General features: G+C 43.6%; 1 protein-coding gene across 4 annotated transcripts in view; it reads left to right on the top strand.

Annotated features, from left to right (window-relative positions):
- HOMER2 (homer scaffold protein 2) overlaps window positions 1-13,923 on the top strand; it is a 56,353-nt gene that overhangs the window by 26,905 nt on the left and 15,525 nt on the right. For all 4 annotated transcript variants that reach the window (XM_039557562.1, XM_039557561.1, XM_039557564.1 and 1 more), the window contains exon 3: window positions 12,184-12,315. In XM_039557562.1, coding sequence (XP_039413496.1) covers window positions 12,184-12,315 — 132 coding nt within the window. The remainder of the gene's footprint in view (window positions 1-12,183; window positions 12,316-13,923) is intronic.

Raw genomic sequence — 13,923 nt, 5'->3', positions numbered from 1 at the left:
GTGTGCGGTGTGTGGGGAAAACCACACGCAGGGCTCCTCATGGAAAGCGACCTACATTGGCCTGCCTTTTGGAGGCAAGAAGAAAGTTTGGCAGTATGAAAATTATGCAGACCAGTAGCCTCTGTCATCCTCAGGAATAATGCATGGTAGTACCCTGGTTGGTGGGTCTGTTTATTTTTTATGAACTGAAAATACATGTTATCCAAACAGTATAGAGAAGAGGGAAAGGAATTGGGAATATAATCCCTCAGAAACAAGCCTCTGCCCTCTTTTCAGATGTTCATGCTGTATTTCTACAAAACTTATGATTGCAACATCATCAATTTTCTCTTTTCAGAAATGAGCTGCTAATAAGGAACATAAAGCTAGCTTAAAAATTAATAGCCAGCAATAAAGTGCATAGTGAGACATACTGAGTTGGCAGCAGCAAAGAAAAGTGACACAGCACGAGTCAGCACAGATGCCAGTCCCCAGTTGTCTCTGAGAGATGCTTAAACATGACTAGAAAAAACTAAAATCAGGGTTTAAAAGATGACTACATTGCAAGAGTAATCATGGTAAATGCATGATACAAAAATAAGGACTGTGCTTCTGAGGCTGACACTCGTTCCCAGTTAGTTACTAGTTCATTTAAGAGTTTATGACCTGATAATTACCTTGGATATTGGAGATCAGAAGCTAAGTCGGGCATAAGTGTGTGAAAGTATTGAAGAGAGAAACAGAAAAATTGCTGTGCTGGGAAAGCAAAATCAGGGGGTCTGTTTCTGAAGTAAATTGCAATTAGTAAGAACAAGAATATGGGCCAAATTTTGCCAATCAGTATTCACACAGTGCTCCCCAAAGTGAATACAGTACATTATATGGTGTGATGAAGCTGTTTGATCAAGTGGCATCTATGCAGGGGACAGTGTGATTTACAGAGGACAGTGAAGCTGGCAGGGACAGAGCCCCAGCAGCCTGTGGCAGCAGATATTTAGGGAGGTAAGAAGGGGTGATATGTAAATCTGCTGATACTTGATGTATTCCTGGCTCTCTCAGTTCCTGTACTAGTTCTAATTGCTACCTAATTTAATTTTGCTGCCCACCTCTTTATGACTAGGCTTCTCTTGTTGTCACAACTGGAGGCAGGTGTCCTCAGAACACAAAAGGAAATTGAGTTCTCCAGTGATGTGTTCAGAGGCTCAAAACAGATCTTTTTCTTTGCCCATGGAAAAGGAATTATTTTAAGGCATAGTTGTTAAAAATATCCTAGAGTATTTTGTCAAAAGGTGACTCTTAGATTGGAGAATCTTTTCTTTCAAAGGAAAACAATTGCAGGGTATGGTAGCACAGATGAAATTCCTTCATCTGGCTAGATATTTTCATTCTTTTTTTTTTCTTCCATTGACGTAAATTCAGCCATTAAACCAATAGCAACTCTTTCTCAGGAAAAAACCTACCGAGTAATTTATATATTACAAAATTTTTGGCACTGAATTATAAAAGGCTTCTGGCAGTGTGTACCTCCCCAGGGGTCTGCGTTGGTGTGGCAGCATTTAACTCTGCCTCTAGGACCTCATGGGTGTGATTTGTGATGATGTGTGGCAGCAACAATCAAAATATTGGCTTCTCACTTGGCATTCAGAGTGTCAGTGTGTGCTCACCGGACCCCGCACCCGATGAATTAGGTGCAGAGGTGTAGGGTGTTTGATTTTTTAAATGCCTGCCTTTTCATAAATACCTGAGTTTTTTAACTACCTAATTTTTCAGGTTTAATAGTTCTGTAGTGAAAGCACAGAGGATGTTTTACAGCCTTGGGTAGCCAAAGATAAAGGGATGTAAAAGTACACGAAAAGTGACCTTACAAAATGGTGTGTTGGCTTTTCTTTTAATGTGTATAGATAAATCCTGAATTAAGTGCTACAATTTTGAAAGGTGTGGGTGAGGGTATTTGTGTGTTTTGTCAAAGGGAGGGAGATTCTTTGAATTCTAGTTTTGCATGCCCTAGTTTTATTTCTGGCCCTTGCTTGTCAGGAGTGCCGGGCGCTGTATCCCAGAGGAGCGTGGTGCTGCTGGGGTCCCAGCCAGCTGCCCTTTGCCTGCCCAAATGCCAAGAGGCCCCACTCCTAACCCTGAAGATTATTTTGCTGACTGCAGCCCTGGCAGGACTATGTTTTCCAGAGAGTCCCTGCTAGTAAAAACATGATTAAATTAAAAGAAAATACTTCTTATTCTGTCTTCTCAAAGCTTTTTTTTTCACCAATGGGTAACTTGAGGCAGATATTCCTTTTATTTCTAAAACTTCTTCTGCCATGCTGTTTTTGCCCTCTGTGCAGTTTTCTTCCAGGCTGGGTGGGAAATCTTTTCAGGTGGTCCCAGAAAGTGTGGCAGCCATAAAAGGTGGATGGAGGGGGGGAAGTATGAGCTCAGTATTACTTAAATGTCTGACACTGAGAACCAACATGGAAAGGACCTTTCATCTACAGGCAGCATGTGACGCTCTGATGACCTTTCCTCAAAAGGCAGCCTGTGACACCGTGCCCAGAAGCCACATCCAGCTTAAAGGTGACACTGCATTAGGGCAAACCAGTGCAGAGGAGTCCAGGTTTTGACCTCTGAAGGTCTGATTTCACTGATCCAGTATTTGTGCCTTCTTGTCCGTACCTGTCCACGAAAGAAACCTTCATATGTTATAAAAGAAAACCTTCTTTTATAGAAGCTGGTCTGGCTGATCACTGTAGTACAGAAATTTAAGCATATTTGATGGCCTTCATCTCCTCTTTATCGTAGTGTGTTACTTAATGAACTATTGGGGCTAATTTCAACATGGCTGTTAGCACTGTAGATGATACCAGAGTCAACAAATGGAACTAATTAATGCCCCATATAAAAATTAATACTGCATCTTTTGGGATACAAAATATGGTGTAAAATATAATTTTAATGCATAGTCCTGTCTTCCAGCGTGCATAGTTTGTGTGTGTGTTACAATAAACACCTCATTGCTTCTATGCCACTGAGATGGCTATGAAGTAAAAACATTAGTTGTGGGTTTATGATTTCCTATATATGTTATGTAATCACAGAATCACAAAATACCCTGTGTTGGAAAGGACCCACAAGGCTCATCGATTTTAACTCTTGGCTCTGCACAGGACCACCCCAAATAGATAATGCAATATGTAAGAACAGAATAGATAAATACTTTACTGTTGAGACAGAACAACTACAATAGTATCAGTGTGTACAGACTGTTAATCCATACTAAAGCCTTTCAAATAATTTGGTGTCATTTTATCAGTCTCATCAGATGTCTTTTGCACTTGTCCTGGTTCAGATCTCCCAGCTGGAGAATGATGCTTGTCTGCTGGAGACATGTTCTAATACCAGTTGTGCTAAACAAAAGACTTTGTAAAAGATGCTTGAAGAGCCTCAAGGCTGCTTTTTGTGATGCCTTTTGGCCTTGTTGTAGTTGTAACTAATGAAACTGCATCGAGCTGCTCTCTGAGATGCAGCTGCTTCTTTTGTGGAGTTCTCCTTTGTTTTGTATGATGATCATCAGATAGAGAGCAGAACATCTGTCCTGGCCTGAATCAAAGCCCACCAGCCTAACCTAAGGTGGAACCTGTCTTTCACTCAGACGGTGAAACAACTTGCAGTAAATAATTAATATTTTTAATAGCTATTTCCTGATTTCATTTAAAGGTGTTAGAGTTGTGGTGATGCTACTTCCAGGTTTTTTAGTATCACTTAGAATGATTCAAAGAGAACTCTCAATTTAAGGAGAAATTGCCATCTGTGAGTGATGCTGGTGTCTCCTAGGCAGGGGTTGCTTCTCTGGGGCAGGCTGAGGGGCAGTGCTGGGGCACAAGGCAGGAGGGTCTGCATGGGGTGCTGGGTCGGGCACCTCGAAGGTGTGAGGTGTGCCCCAAGTGTAATGCTCCAAAGGGGTCCTGTGCAGTATCAAAGAGAAATGTGAGTGTTGGGGTTAGGGGAAGTTGGAGCAGGACAGACTCAAACAGGAAAGGAAATGGACATTTTACCCCAAGGATCAGTGTCTGGGGTGGGCACACTGAGGTGTGTGCTGGATCCTTCTGCTCCACAGACCAGGACTTCATATTCCTCTCAAAGACATCTTTGAATAAGAGTGAATGAAATTAAGGAAAACAGCAGACTCAGATGATCTTAAAATATTTGTGGTGTCTGTGCTAGGGGTGTACTTGGCTTGATTAAAGTTGCTTGAGTTTTGGTTTCTCTGTAAACATTCAGATAACTTGAGAACGTTTTCTTTGGAATTTGGTGAGGGAGAAATACAGCATAAAGGAGAAGCAGAGCTGTCAGCCAAGGATGAGACTATTCACTTGCATCATCCTTTATTTGCCTAAGATGATATCAGGTATTCAGAAATTCAGGCTGAGGGGAGGTGCAGGATTTAATAACTGGGAGGATGGTATATTGCCTGGAGTTGTGTCTGCAGGAGAACTGTCAACAGTTGCTAAGACAGGTTTAGAAAGGTAGAGCTGGTTATATTGGGTGCACTTGTGTGAACAGGTCTTTGAGTATTCAGAGGATGAGAGAAAAGTGGTTAGGGCTTAACTGCAATAGGAATTTCAGAACTGCTAATACTGGTGGAGATGAGCCAAGAATAGAAGGAAAAGTTAAAAGTGTTTGCACAGAAAAAGACTTAGGTCTCCAGGTGAAAAAGAGAGCTTGTCAAAAGCTGAGAAAAGGAGCAAAGTAAATGCCTGGAAATTTGGTGGGTCACTTGATATTGAATCAACCAGAAATCATGATCATCTGCTGAGGTTGTGTTCTGGTGTAGAAAAAATTCAAAGTCTAGAGCTGTAGAACTCGTATCACTTAAACATTTCTATATTAATCTCTTTCCAAGTTATTAACTTTGAAATGTGAAAAATCCTCTGTTCATTTCCTGGATTATTTCTGGAAGTAAATCCTTCAGAAGCTGGTTAGTAAGCTTAGGAGAAAACATACCAGAGTGCTGTCAACAGCTGTATCCTTGACAGAAGAGCAGAAGCGTATCTGCCACTGTTTGCTCCTATCTGGCTCATTTTTCTGCTTGTATGTGTGTTGTGTGTGTGTGTGTCACTGGCTCTGGAAAGACCACACACAGCTGAATCCAGGAGATTGCAAGAACCTTTCCAGAAATGAAATTTGTTACTCACTAAAAAAGAAAAGATAAAAATCCATGCTAAGGATTTCTTGCTGCACCACTTACCAGCAAGTAGGGAAACTTTGGTCTGGGTAGATTTTTCCTTTTTAAAACCCCTCTAAAATTACTCAGAAAAGCTCTGTCAAAACAAGTGTTTCAGTAACTCCCCACCCAGAGTGGTTTCTGATCACCAGACTCAAGTGTGATGTGGGGGACCTGGACATGGCAGAGAGGTTGATGAAACCATGTGATGTCACTGCAAAGAAACCTGGACATGCTGTTACCTCCTAAAAATAACGTACCTGTCCTTCATGGCCATTGCTCATGCCAAGGGACAGTTTTTCCAGATTTTGGAGAGGAACTAAGCTATCCTGTTGCTAACCACTCCCAGGGTGTGTAGGCTGATAAAGAGTAGAGGAGTCTTCAGCAATGCTGCATGGTTGTGCCATTCCTGCCTTTCAAGAGGGACCTTCAGCCTCCAATGAGGCTGTTGTAAGCTTGAAGAACACAGAAAATTAGCGGTGCTTCAATAATTAATTTAGGGATGTGGTTATGCTCTACACGAAGATGGTATGCTTTTATTAAATTTCCCAAAAAGTAAATATGATATGTCTATGGGAAGTTTTATAATTTTTTTTCTAATTGTTGTTAAAGTAGCCTTCTCCCTCAACCCAATATTAGTCACTAGGAAAAAAACCAGAGTCTCCACTGTATCCTTCTCCCTTTCTGTGATAAATTAGGAATCTTACTTCTCATATGAAAATAACACATAAGCATCTTGATTTATATATTTTGTAAATTGTTGCATGAAATTCCTGGGTAACAATTTGTTCCAGAGGGTTTGAAAACCCTTGCTGTAGATTTTCTTCATGAAACAGCTGCTGGTGCTTTGAATCGTGTGGGTGGGTGGATGTGTGTGCTGTGCCTAAAAGGAAAAAAAATTCTAGTCAGATGTCAAAGCAAAAATAGGAGATTTTAGAGATTTAGACTGGGTGGAGGAGGTGGGAAGCCAACTCTGCAGAGATGTTAATTACCTTGGGAAGAAAAAGAGAGCAATGGAGTAGGTGTAGCAGGAGATTTACTTAATAGAATTCACACAATCATGAACCCACTTTTGTTGCATTTAGACAGGTTCTTAGTGAGGGCTTTACAACAGAGGTATTTTTCAGAGGAAAAACAGTTATTAGTCTTTTTATTGGGGGGGGGGGCTATTTTTGCATCTCTTTTTATGAAGGACAAGAATCGTATGGGATTTTTTTTTTTATTTGTTGGCTTCTGCTGTTAAAAATGAACCTCATCATTCATGGAATTATCCTGGGGATGCAAGACAATTTAAGAGAAAAAAAGCACTATGTGCATCTGTGGAAATGGCCCTTTTCCCCATAAAGCAAGCAGAAGCAGCACGTCATGAGAGACTTCACCCATACAAGGAGAGTCCCCTCTGTGCAGAGGGAGCTCAGGTTGGGAGGTAAATGCCAAGGGTTGCAGCAAGTCCTGCGTGCCTTGCAGGGTATCCTGGCATCTCCCTCTTCGCAGGAACCGCTGCAGTTCCCCTTCCACTCCCGCCTCCTGCAGAAATACCTGGAAGCTTTTGGAGTCCAGTGATGGGTGAAATAGCTGCTGTCCTGGTTAAGTGTGTAGAACAGAAATTCCTGAAAAGCAGCAGCAGCAGGCCAGGCTCACTGCACCGTAGGGACAAATGAAGGGTAACCAGAGCGAGAGGCTGGTAGTGGCTCCTGCCAGCTGTTGCCTGCCCTGTGCTCGGTTCCCCCATCCTGCACCAGTGGGGGAGTGCAGCAGGAGGAAGAGCAAGGTGGAGAAACCCCGTGCTCTTCTTAGTGTACACTTAGAGAGCTCCCAGTCTAGTTGTTCCATACCCTCAGCCTGTCCCAGGGAAAGTGCCATGTGCGTGTCAGGTGCAGCAGGTACAGCAAAGCTAGAACAAGCACCATTGCTATTTTGTGTGTCTTTGTGCTTCCCTAGCTTTACTCCATTTGGTGGCCTCAGGAAGGGACACTCTTTTTTCCCTTTATTACCTCTGCCTTGATTAACAATGTGTGTGTGTGTGTGTGTGTGTGTGCGTGCTGTCCAGGACTGGAAATGAGATGAGCAGTTTATCACCAGTGACATACTGGTGAAAAGATGTTACATCCTGTCTAGAAGCAGAGGTAGGAAGGATGGTAGATAGTGCAAAGGATAATACAGATCATGGAAATGTAGGTGGGCTGATTCCACAAAAGTGTTGCTGAACATTTGGGATTGTAGTGGTTTGGTTTGGTTTGGACAGGGATAAAGGAAGAATTTCTCTGTAAATCCACCTCTGACTCCTCATCTTCACATCCTGTCTCACAAGCCCATTCTGATTCATGTCGACTTGATGAGCTGGAAGAACCTGCTGAGCCTGTGATAGCTATGGCCAGAGGATTAGCAGCTTCTTTCCTTCTGCAATTCTGTTTTTAGACTGGGATACATCTTTGCTGAAGATTAGCAGCCTGGTGGGTTGAGGAAATTAAATTTCACAAGGGCTGCAAACTGGAAGCTCATATTCAGAGGTGTGAAAATGAAATGGGGAGATTTTAATATAGTCTTAAGGAGTAGATCCTATGGCTTGGAGCCTTGGGGCTTTTCTAGAGGTGTGGTTATTTCAGAGTAACAGGTGATGTGAATTTAAAGGGGAAATTCCAGAATAATTCCTAATCTAGCACTCTTGTCCCAGAATAAGGTGCCCTTTTCTGATTTAATTTAACACAGTTCCAAAATATATTGGCCAATGCATTTATTAGCTATTTCATAGCTGTTATTCCAGTCTTTTCTTAGGCAGAGAAGCTGGTGGCAGGGCTGGGTGAGTGTCCTGGCAGATTCCTGCCGGTGTGTTCATCCTCCTCTTCCTCGGGGCTGTGCCAGTGGCTCTGCCAAATGCACTCTGCAGTCTCTCCTCTCCTCCCCTTGGAGCTGAGCTCGCTCTCCTCTCTGCTTTTCCCTGCTGTGAACCTGGCAAGCCGAGCCTGGCTCAGGGCGAGCGCTGGGAGCCGAGCTGGCCAAGCCCGTGTGCTGCTCCAGCTGCCGGCGTGCCCGTTCTCCTCGTGCTAACGAGGCAGCAGCTTGGGAAGATGCATTTCCAGGAGCCACATCGGCTTTTCCCCTTCCGTGCACTGTTGTGGTGCGGGGTGTGCGGGAGTGGAGCCCCTTGAACGCTGCGAGTGTCCCCCGAAAAGAAGCAGAAGTGCATTTGCGGGCTCTGCTCGTGCCTCGCAAGCAGCAGGAGCTGCCAGTGCGTTTTTCTCCTTCTGCGCACTCAGGTCGTGTTGTGACCTCTTCCTTCTCGATTTATGTGGCAGTTTCTCTCCGTGGGAAGGCAGCAGCATGGGTGTGTTTCAGCCGGGGAATGTTCTGCTCTACACTAGCTCGTTTGCATTCACTTTTTTCTGATGAATGTGCCCAGTGTGTTGCTAAACGTCTGGAGTCATTTCTGGGTGATGTAGCGCTACCTTGTGCTCTGAACATACTTCTGTGTCATCTTCAGATAAGAATTTAGATCTCTCAGGTTTGATTTTCTCCCAAAGGAAGGGAAATGAGTGTGAGATTTTGTTTGGCTCATGCAGGTGTATCAGGAATGTTTTCCATCTGATACATGTGCTTGTAGGTGAGCGCAAAGGCTGGGATTTTTTAACCACATGTAGACAACCGAGTATGATGAATGGGTTTATTATTCTGTAAGGTGCTTATTATATTATGCTTCTCTTTGCCTTTGTCTTTAGGGAGAACTCTTTAACCACTTCAGGGATTGATTGCATTTGATTAGAGAGTAGTTTGTCTTCTGAATCCATTATCCTGGATGAAAGTCCACAAGTTTATTCCATTTTATGATGCAGTTGGAACTGCACTGTGTGTGTATTATACAAATGAGGAGCAAATGCAGAGTATTTGAATTGATGAGCGGCCTTTTCTCATAGAATTATCATGCTGGATTGCAGGCAGGGGGCTCATCCTGCCTGCAGCAAAATAGTGCCCTTTTCCTTCTCTCCTTCTTTTGAAATTGGGAAAGTCTGGCTCATACTTTCACCAAAAAAAAAAAAAAAAAAAAAGATGAAAAATTTCCCAGTTTATTTGACCTTTCCTGTTGTGGTGGTCACAGATGTTTCCTCCTGCCTCCTGCCCAGCTGAGACCATCTGCCCAGAGGATGGAGGAGTGGTAGGGAGCACTCTCCTTCTGGTCTCACGTAGCCCAGGGTGAGCCAGCCTCGGGAGTGGGGATAAGCTGGCTTACCTGGCAGGAACACCTGCAAGCCTCAGTTTTCATTGTTCTTTGAAATCATAGCACCCTTTCTTTGTCTTAAACACAGCCAGTGTGGTTGTTCCCATGCCAGTGGAGTGCCACTGCTCTGAAATGATGGCCAGATGGGAAGTGAGTGTACAGGCAGATGGGGTGAGGATGGGCAGGAAGAGCGCGTGAACAAGCACAATGTACCCTCAGCATCCACCTCCTCTGAACTCACAGAAACTCTGATTTAATCTCCTAAGCTTCTACTTAGGTTTTCACTTCTCTCTAGGAATGAGCATTTCTGAAGTGCCTGACTGACAGAGGAGAATTTAAAGGGAAAGGTAGAGCTGGCTTCCAGGCAGTTTCACTAATAGCAGCTTGTTACAAATTTAACAGATGAATTGTCAGTTTCTGGGAGGTGTGTGCTCACCACAACCTTTCCTTGGATTCACTGGCCATAGGAAAAAATTAACTTCTAAGATGCTCAGCTAGTGTAGTGCATTTCATTGCTCAATGAAGTGTTCCTTGGTTTACAGTTTGCAGCCTTCATTATTCCTTTTATCACATCTGATAATATTGAACTGTGTTGTAAAAGATAACTTTAGTGTGGGTTTTTTATATGTTTGTATTTTCTCAGTGATTATTGTAGGAGGTATGGAGGAGTTTTATTCTTCTGAGGGTCAGCTCTCAGTGAGTGAAGCGTTTGCCTTTCAATCAAACTGGTCATTTTATTGTATTTTCTCCCCAGATGTCTAAGTTGATAGGCACAGCAGGACTGAAATAATACTTTCATCACTTGGAATTTCTGGGAATTTCATAGTTTTTAAAAGAAATTCTGTAACTTGAGACACTAGACATTTGTAAGTGGTTCGTCTGTCTGATGTAAGACTTTTTAAACAGAAATAGACATATAGCACTTACTTTAACGTTTCTGGAAAGCACCCTGATTTTTGGGGTTTTGGTAGCTTTTCCTCCTGTTCTTTTGACTCTCTGTATTATGCAATCCTTGTGTTATCATAATCCCTTTGTGTTGTCAAACCCCTACATAAAATCTCTGATTTTCTTCTAATTTACATTACTGAAATGACACTTAGATTTTATGTTGGCTGTTTCTATAGCACGACTTAGCTGGAGGAGAACACATCAGGGCAGCTTTGCTCACACCTCTGCCTGTGCACCAGCCACTCAAGAAGAGCTGTTGACCCTGAGAACAGAACCACAGAGAGGTTTGGGTTGGAGGGGACCTCAAAGATCACCCAGTTCTCAGGTGCCTGCCATGGGCAGGGACACTTCCACCAGACCAGTTTGCTCAGAGCCCCATCCAGCCTGGCCTTGAGCACTCCAGAGGTGGAGCAGCCACAGCTTCTGTGTTGGCCTGTGCTGGTTGCAGGATCACCTCTGCCCCTTGCCCTGTTTTACCCCTTTTCAAAGGGCAGTTTCAGGGGTACCGCTCACCTGGCTCTCCTCTGTCTTGGTCCTTCTGGTGAAATTTCCAGTGGTGGGGAATGGCAGAAAATCGTAGGTTTATTTGAAAGTGACGATGCAAAAATAGGGAAATACGTTGAGTAATCTTTAAGAAAGCAAATGACAGCGTCAGCACAGAGGTCCAGAGTCAGGGAGGGGATGGAAGCAAGTAAGGATCTTCCTCTGGTAAATTTAATTCACACTTTTTGCTAAATGTAAATGATAGCTTAGGAAAAAACTGCTTGGAATACATAGTAAATGAAGTTGCCAAGATACTTCCTGATCATGTTAATTAAACTGTCCCACAGATTGGGCTTAATTACTGCATAATTTGCATTTTGGAAATGATGGTACGCATTACTAAAGAAAGCTCGTATTCTCCTAGCAGAAAGAACATTGTACATGAATTAATTTCCAGGGGAAGAAGTCGCTAGACTCATATAATGAAGCATCTTGAAAATAAAGTTAAGATTTTTGATAATGATCTCACATATGCCTCATTCCTTTTAGCAAGATTACATTTTGTATTTGTTCCACTAAGTTCCTTAGAGACTTCATCCACCAGCCTTCCTCTTGTTGGCTATTTCTTAACTTGAAAGAACCACTGTTGCTTTCAGGGTTGCTGGTGATGAAGCAGATGTTAGTTAACATGTGTAAAGGGGCAAAGCATTTGTTCTGAGGCCCAAATTTGATGCTGCATGTGCATCGCTGGTGATGCACTTCACCACCCTCCCAAGTTAAACTCACTAGTAAGCTATCAGCTTCTCCTTGCCTTGTTTTTTGTTGTCTGTTTTGTTTTTTTTAACTTCTGGTATATGTCTCTGGCATCCTACTTGTGGAGGCCTGAGGACAAATGGAAAAATGCAGAAATGTCTCTCTCTGCCCATCAGGTCTGAGTTCAGGTGTTACTGATGGATGCTCTGCTTGGAGGCCTCAGGCAGGAGCCTCTTGGGGCAGTGGCTGTGTGGCTTCCTAGTGCAAAAAAAAAAAGAGGATTTTGCATCTGCATTTCTGCCAGGGTAGTTCTGTAGCTCCTGACCCTGCTTTGAGTTCAGTGACGTTCCTGCAGCCGTGTTTAACTGCAGGGCTGTGATGGTACTTTGAAAAACAAAACAAAACATCAGAACTCCTGCAAGAACTAAGACAAGAAAAAAACCTGTTTTGTTTTTGGGGGGGGGAAAAAAAATCTTCTGAACACAGCAATTTCCCAATTTAGACTGCTAATTGCTTTGGATGATACCGTTGCTAGGATATGCATTTCCGATGCGACTTCTGCGTTTTAATTCTTTTTTGCTCTGTCTGCGACCAGGTGATCATAAACAGCACCATCACCCCCAACATGACCTTCACCAAAACGTCGCAGAAGTTCGGGCAGTGGGCAGACAGCAGAGCCAACACCGTGTTCGGGCTGGGCTTCCCCTCTGAGCAGCAGCTGACCAAGGTAACCGAGCTCACTGGATTGCTGCAAAGGCTGCCTTGCTTCTTGTTCATGCAGACTTGCACTTCTCCAGCCTGTGTGTTTGTGCAGGTCCTCTTCAGCAGGGCAAGTCGCCCATCTCCTGGAATTGCCCACTGTCTGTGGGTGGCAGTGAGTGCTGCTGGGGGCAGGGCATGAGTAGCCAGGGAGGGCTGGTGGCAGGCTTGCTGGCAAAACTGCCTCTGCGTTAACAGCAGACCCCTCACCATGAGTTTGGTATTAATGAAACACTTCCCTGGATCAGGGACTGGGTACATTAACAGGCTTGTGAAGTCTGGAGCAGCCTCTTGTTCTGAATAACCAGCACCTGAAAATACTCCTCTGTCATTGGAGCAGTGGTCTTGACAAGTGCTTATCGAGCAGCTGAGATGATTGTTCATGTAGTAAAAAGCCCTGCTTATCTAACACATACTTGACTCCTGAAGCATTGGCTGCTTGGCACTGGGCTTCGTAAATGACCTCAGCACGGTGTCCTTGGGCATGCCACAGCCTCTCATGTTGCTGTCCTTTCCTGTGCTTTGATAAGGAAAGGATCAGGAGAGCAAGGTGTTTCTTGTGATGTCTAAAGCAGCAAAGGCAGAGCACTGCACTAGAAGGACTTCCCTATCAAGCAAGTTGTTATAGGAATTTATTTTAGTAAGTCTGTCTTACTAACTTTGCACAATTTCTAGAGAATTGCATTTTTGCAAGTGCTTCTTAAAGGTAGAAGGTATTTTGCTTTTCATGTGTTAAATTATTTTTGGACTTGGGATGCCCATAAAAGTGCCATGGCATTAATCTGTTCTTCAGGGGTGATAAAGGCATGATGTGCAAAGCTCATTTAAAAATGAGTTGCTGGAGATGGGTATGTTTTATGATGCTTCCTCAGGTGTACAGGACTGCTCATTTCACCTATGCATAGTCTTCACTCCTGGGGCAAAGTGGTGTTCATAGTAGCTAATAAATAGTGTGGGAATAGGGGAGGATTAAAATGGACCTAGGGGAATAATTTGTTTTGAGTAACAGATAAACATGATACAATGCAACCTTTGGACACTGAATGAGAGAATTAGCACCTCTGGACAGTAATTTTTAATCCTGAATTACTGAAGTTACACCTCTGACACATGACCATGTGGTGCCTCGGTGCAGGCTGGGGCTAAACATGCACCAGGTGCTGCATGGAGCAGGCGGTGCCGAGTCTGGCTCAGCAGAAGAGAGACAAATAACATAATAAGGCACTGGGCACACTGTAGTGAGGCAGGAGGTACATTTGGAAGACCTTGCAGCCTAATCAGAGAAATTTTGCCATACTCTGCAAACCTGCTCAGAGAAGAACGTCCTGAGAAGAAATGCACTGCTGGTATCAGAAAGCGGCTTGTCAGTGTACACGTGGCCGGGCTAGAGGCAATCTGAATAACTTCTTGTGTGGGCACAGGGGCACCAGCACCAGCTATGTTTCTTTCCAGGTCATTTTGCACGTTTGTTTGCGCTGCATGATCTGCTGAAGAGCCCACTGCCCAAAATACAACCTTCTACTTGCATGAAAGGCTTCCCAAATCAGCAGAAAGACTTTTTCTGGTCATAATATTG

The sequence above is a fragment of the Corvus cornix genome, chromosome 10 (genome assembly GCF_000738735.6).
Source record: "Corvus cornix cornix isolate S_Up_H32 chromosome 10, ASM73873v5, whole genome shotgun sequence".
Classification (NCBI taxonomy): Eukaryota; Metazoa; Chordata; class Aves; order Passeriformes; family Corvidae; genus Corvus; species Corvus cornix.
The sequence above is the reverse complement of the archived record's forward strand: the minus strand, read 5'-3'. Positions and strand labels throughout refer to the sequence as shown.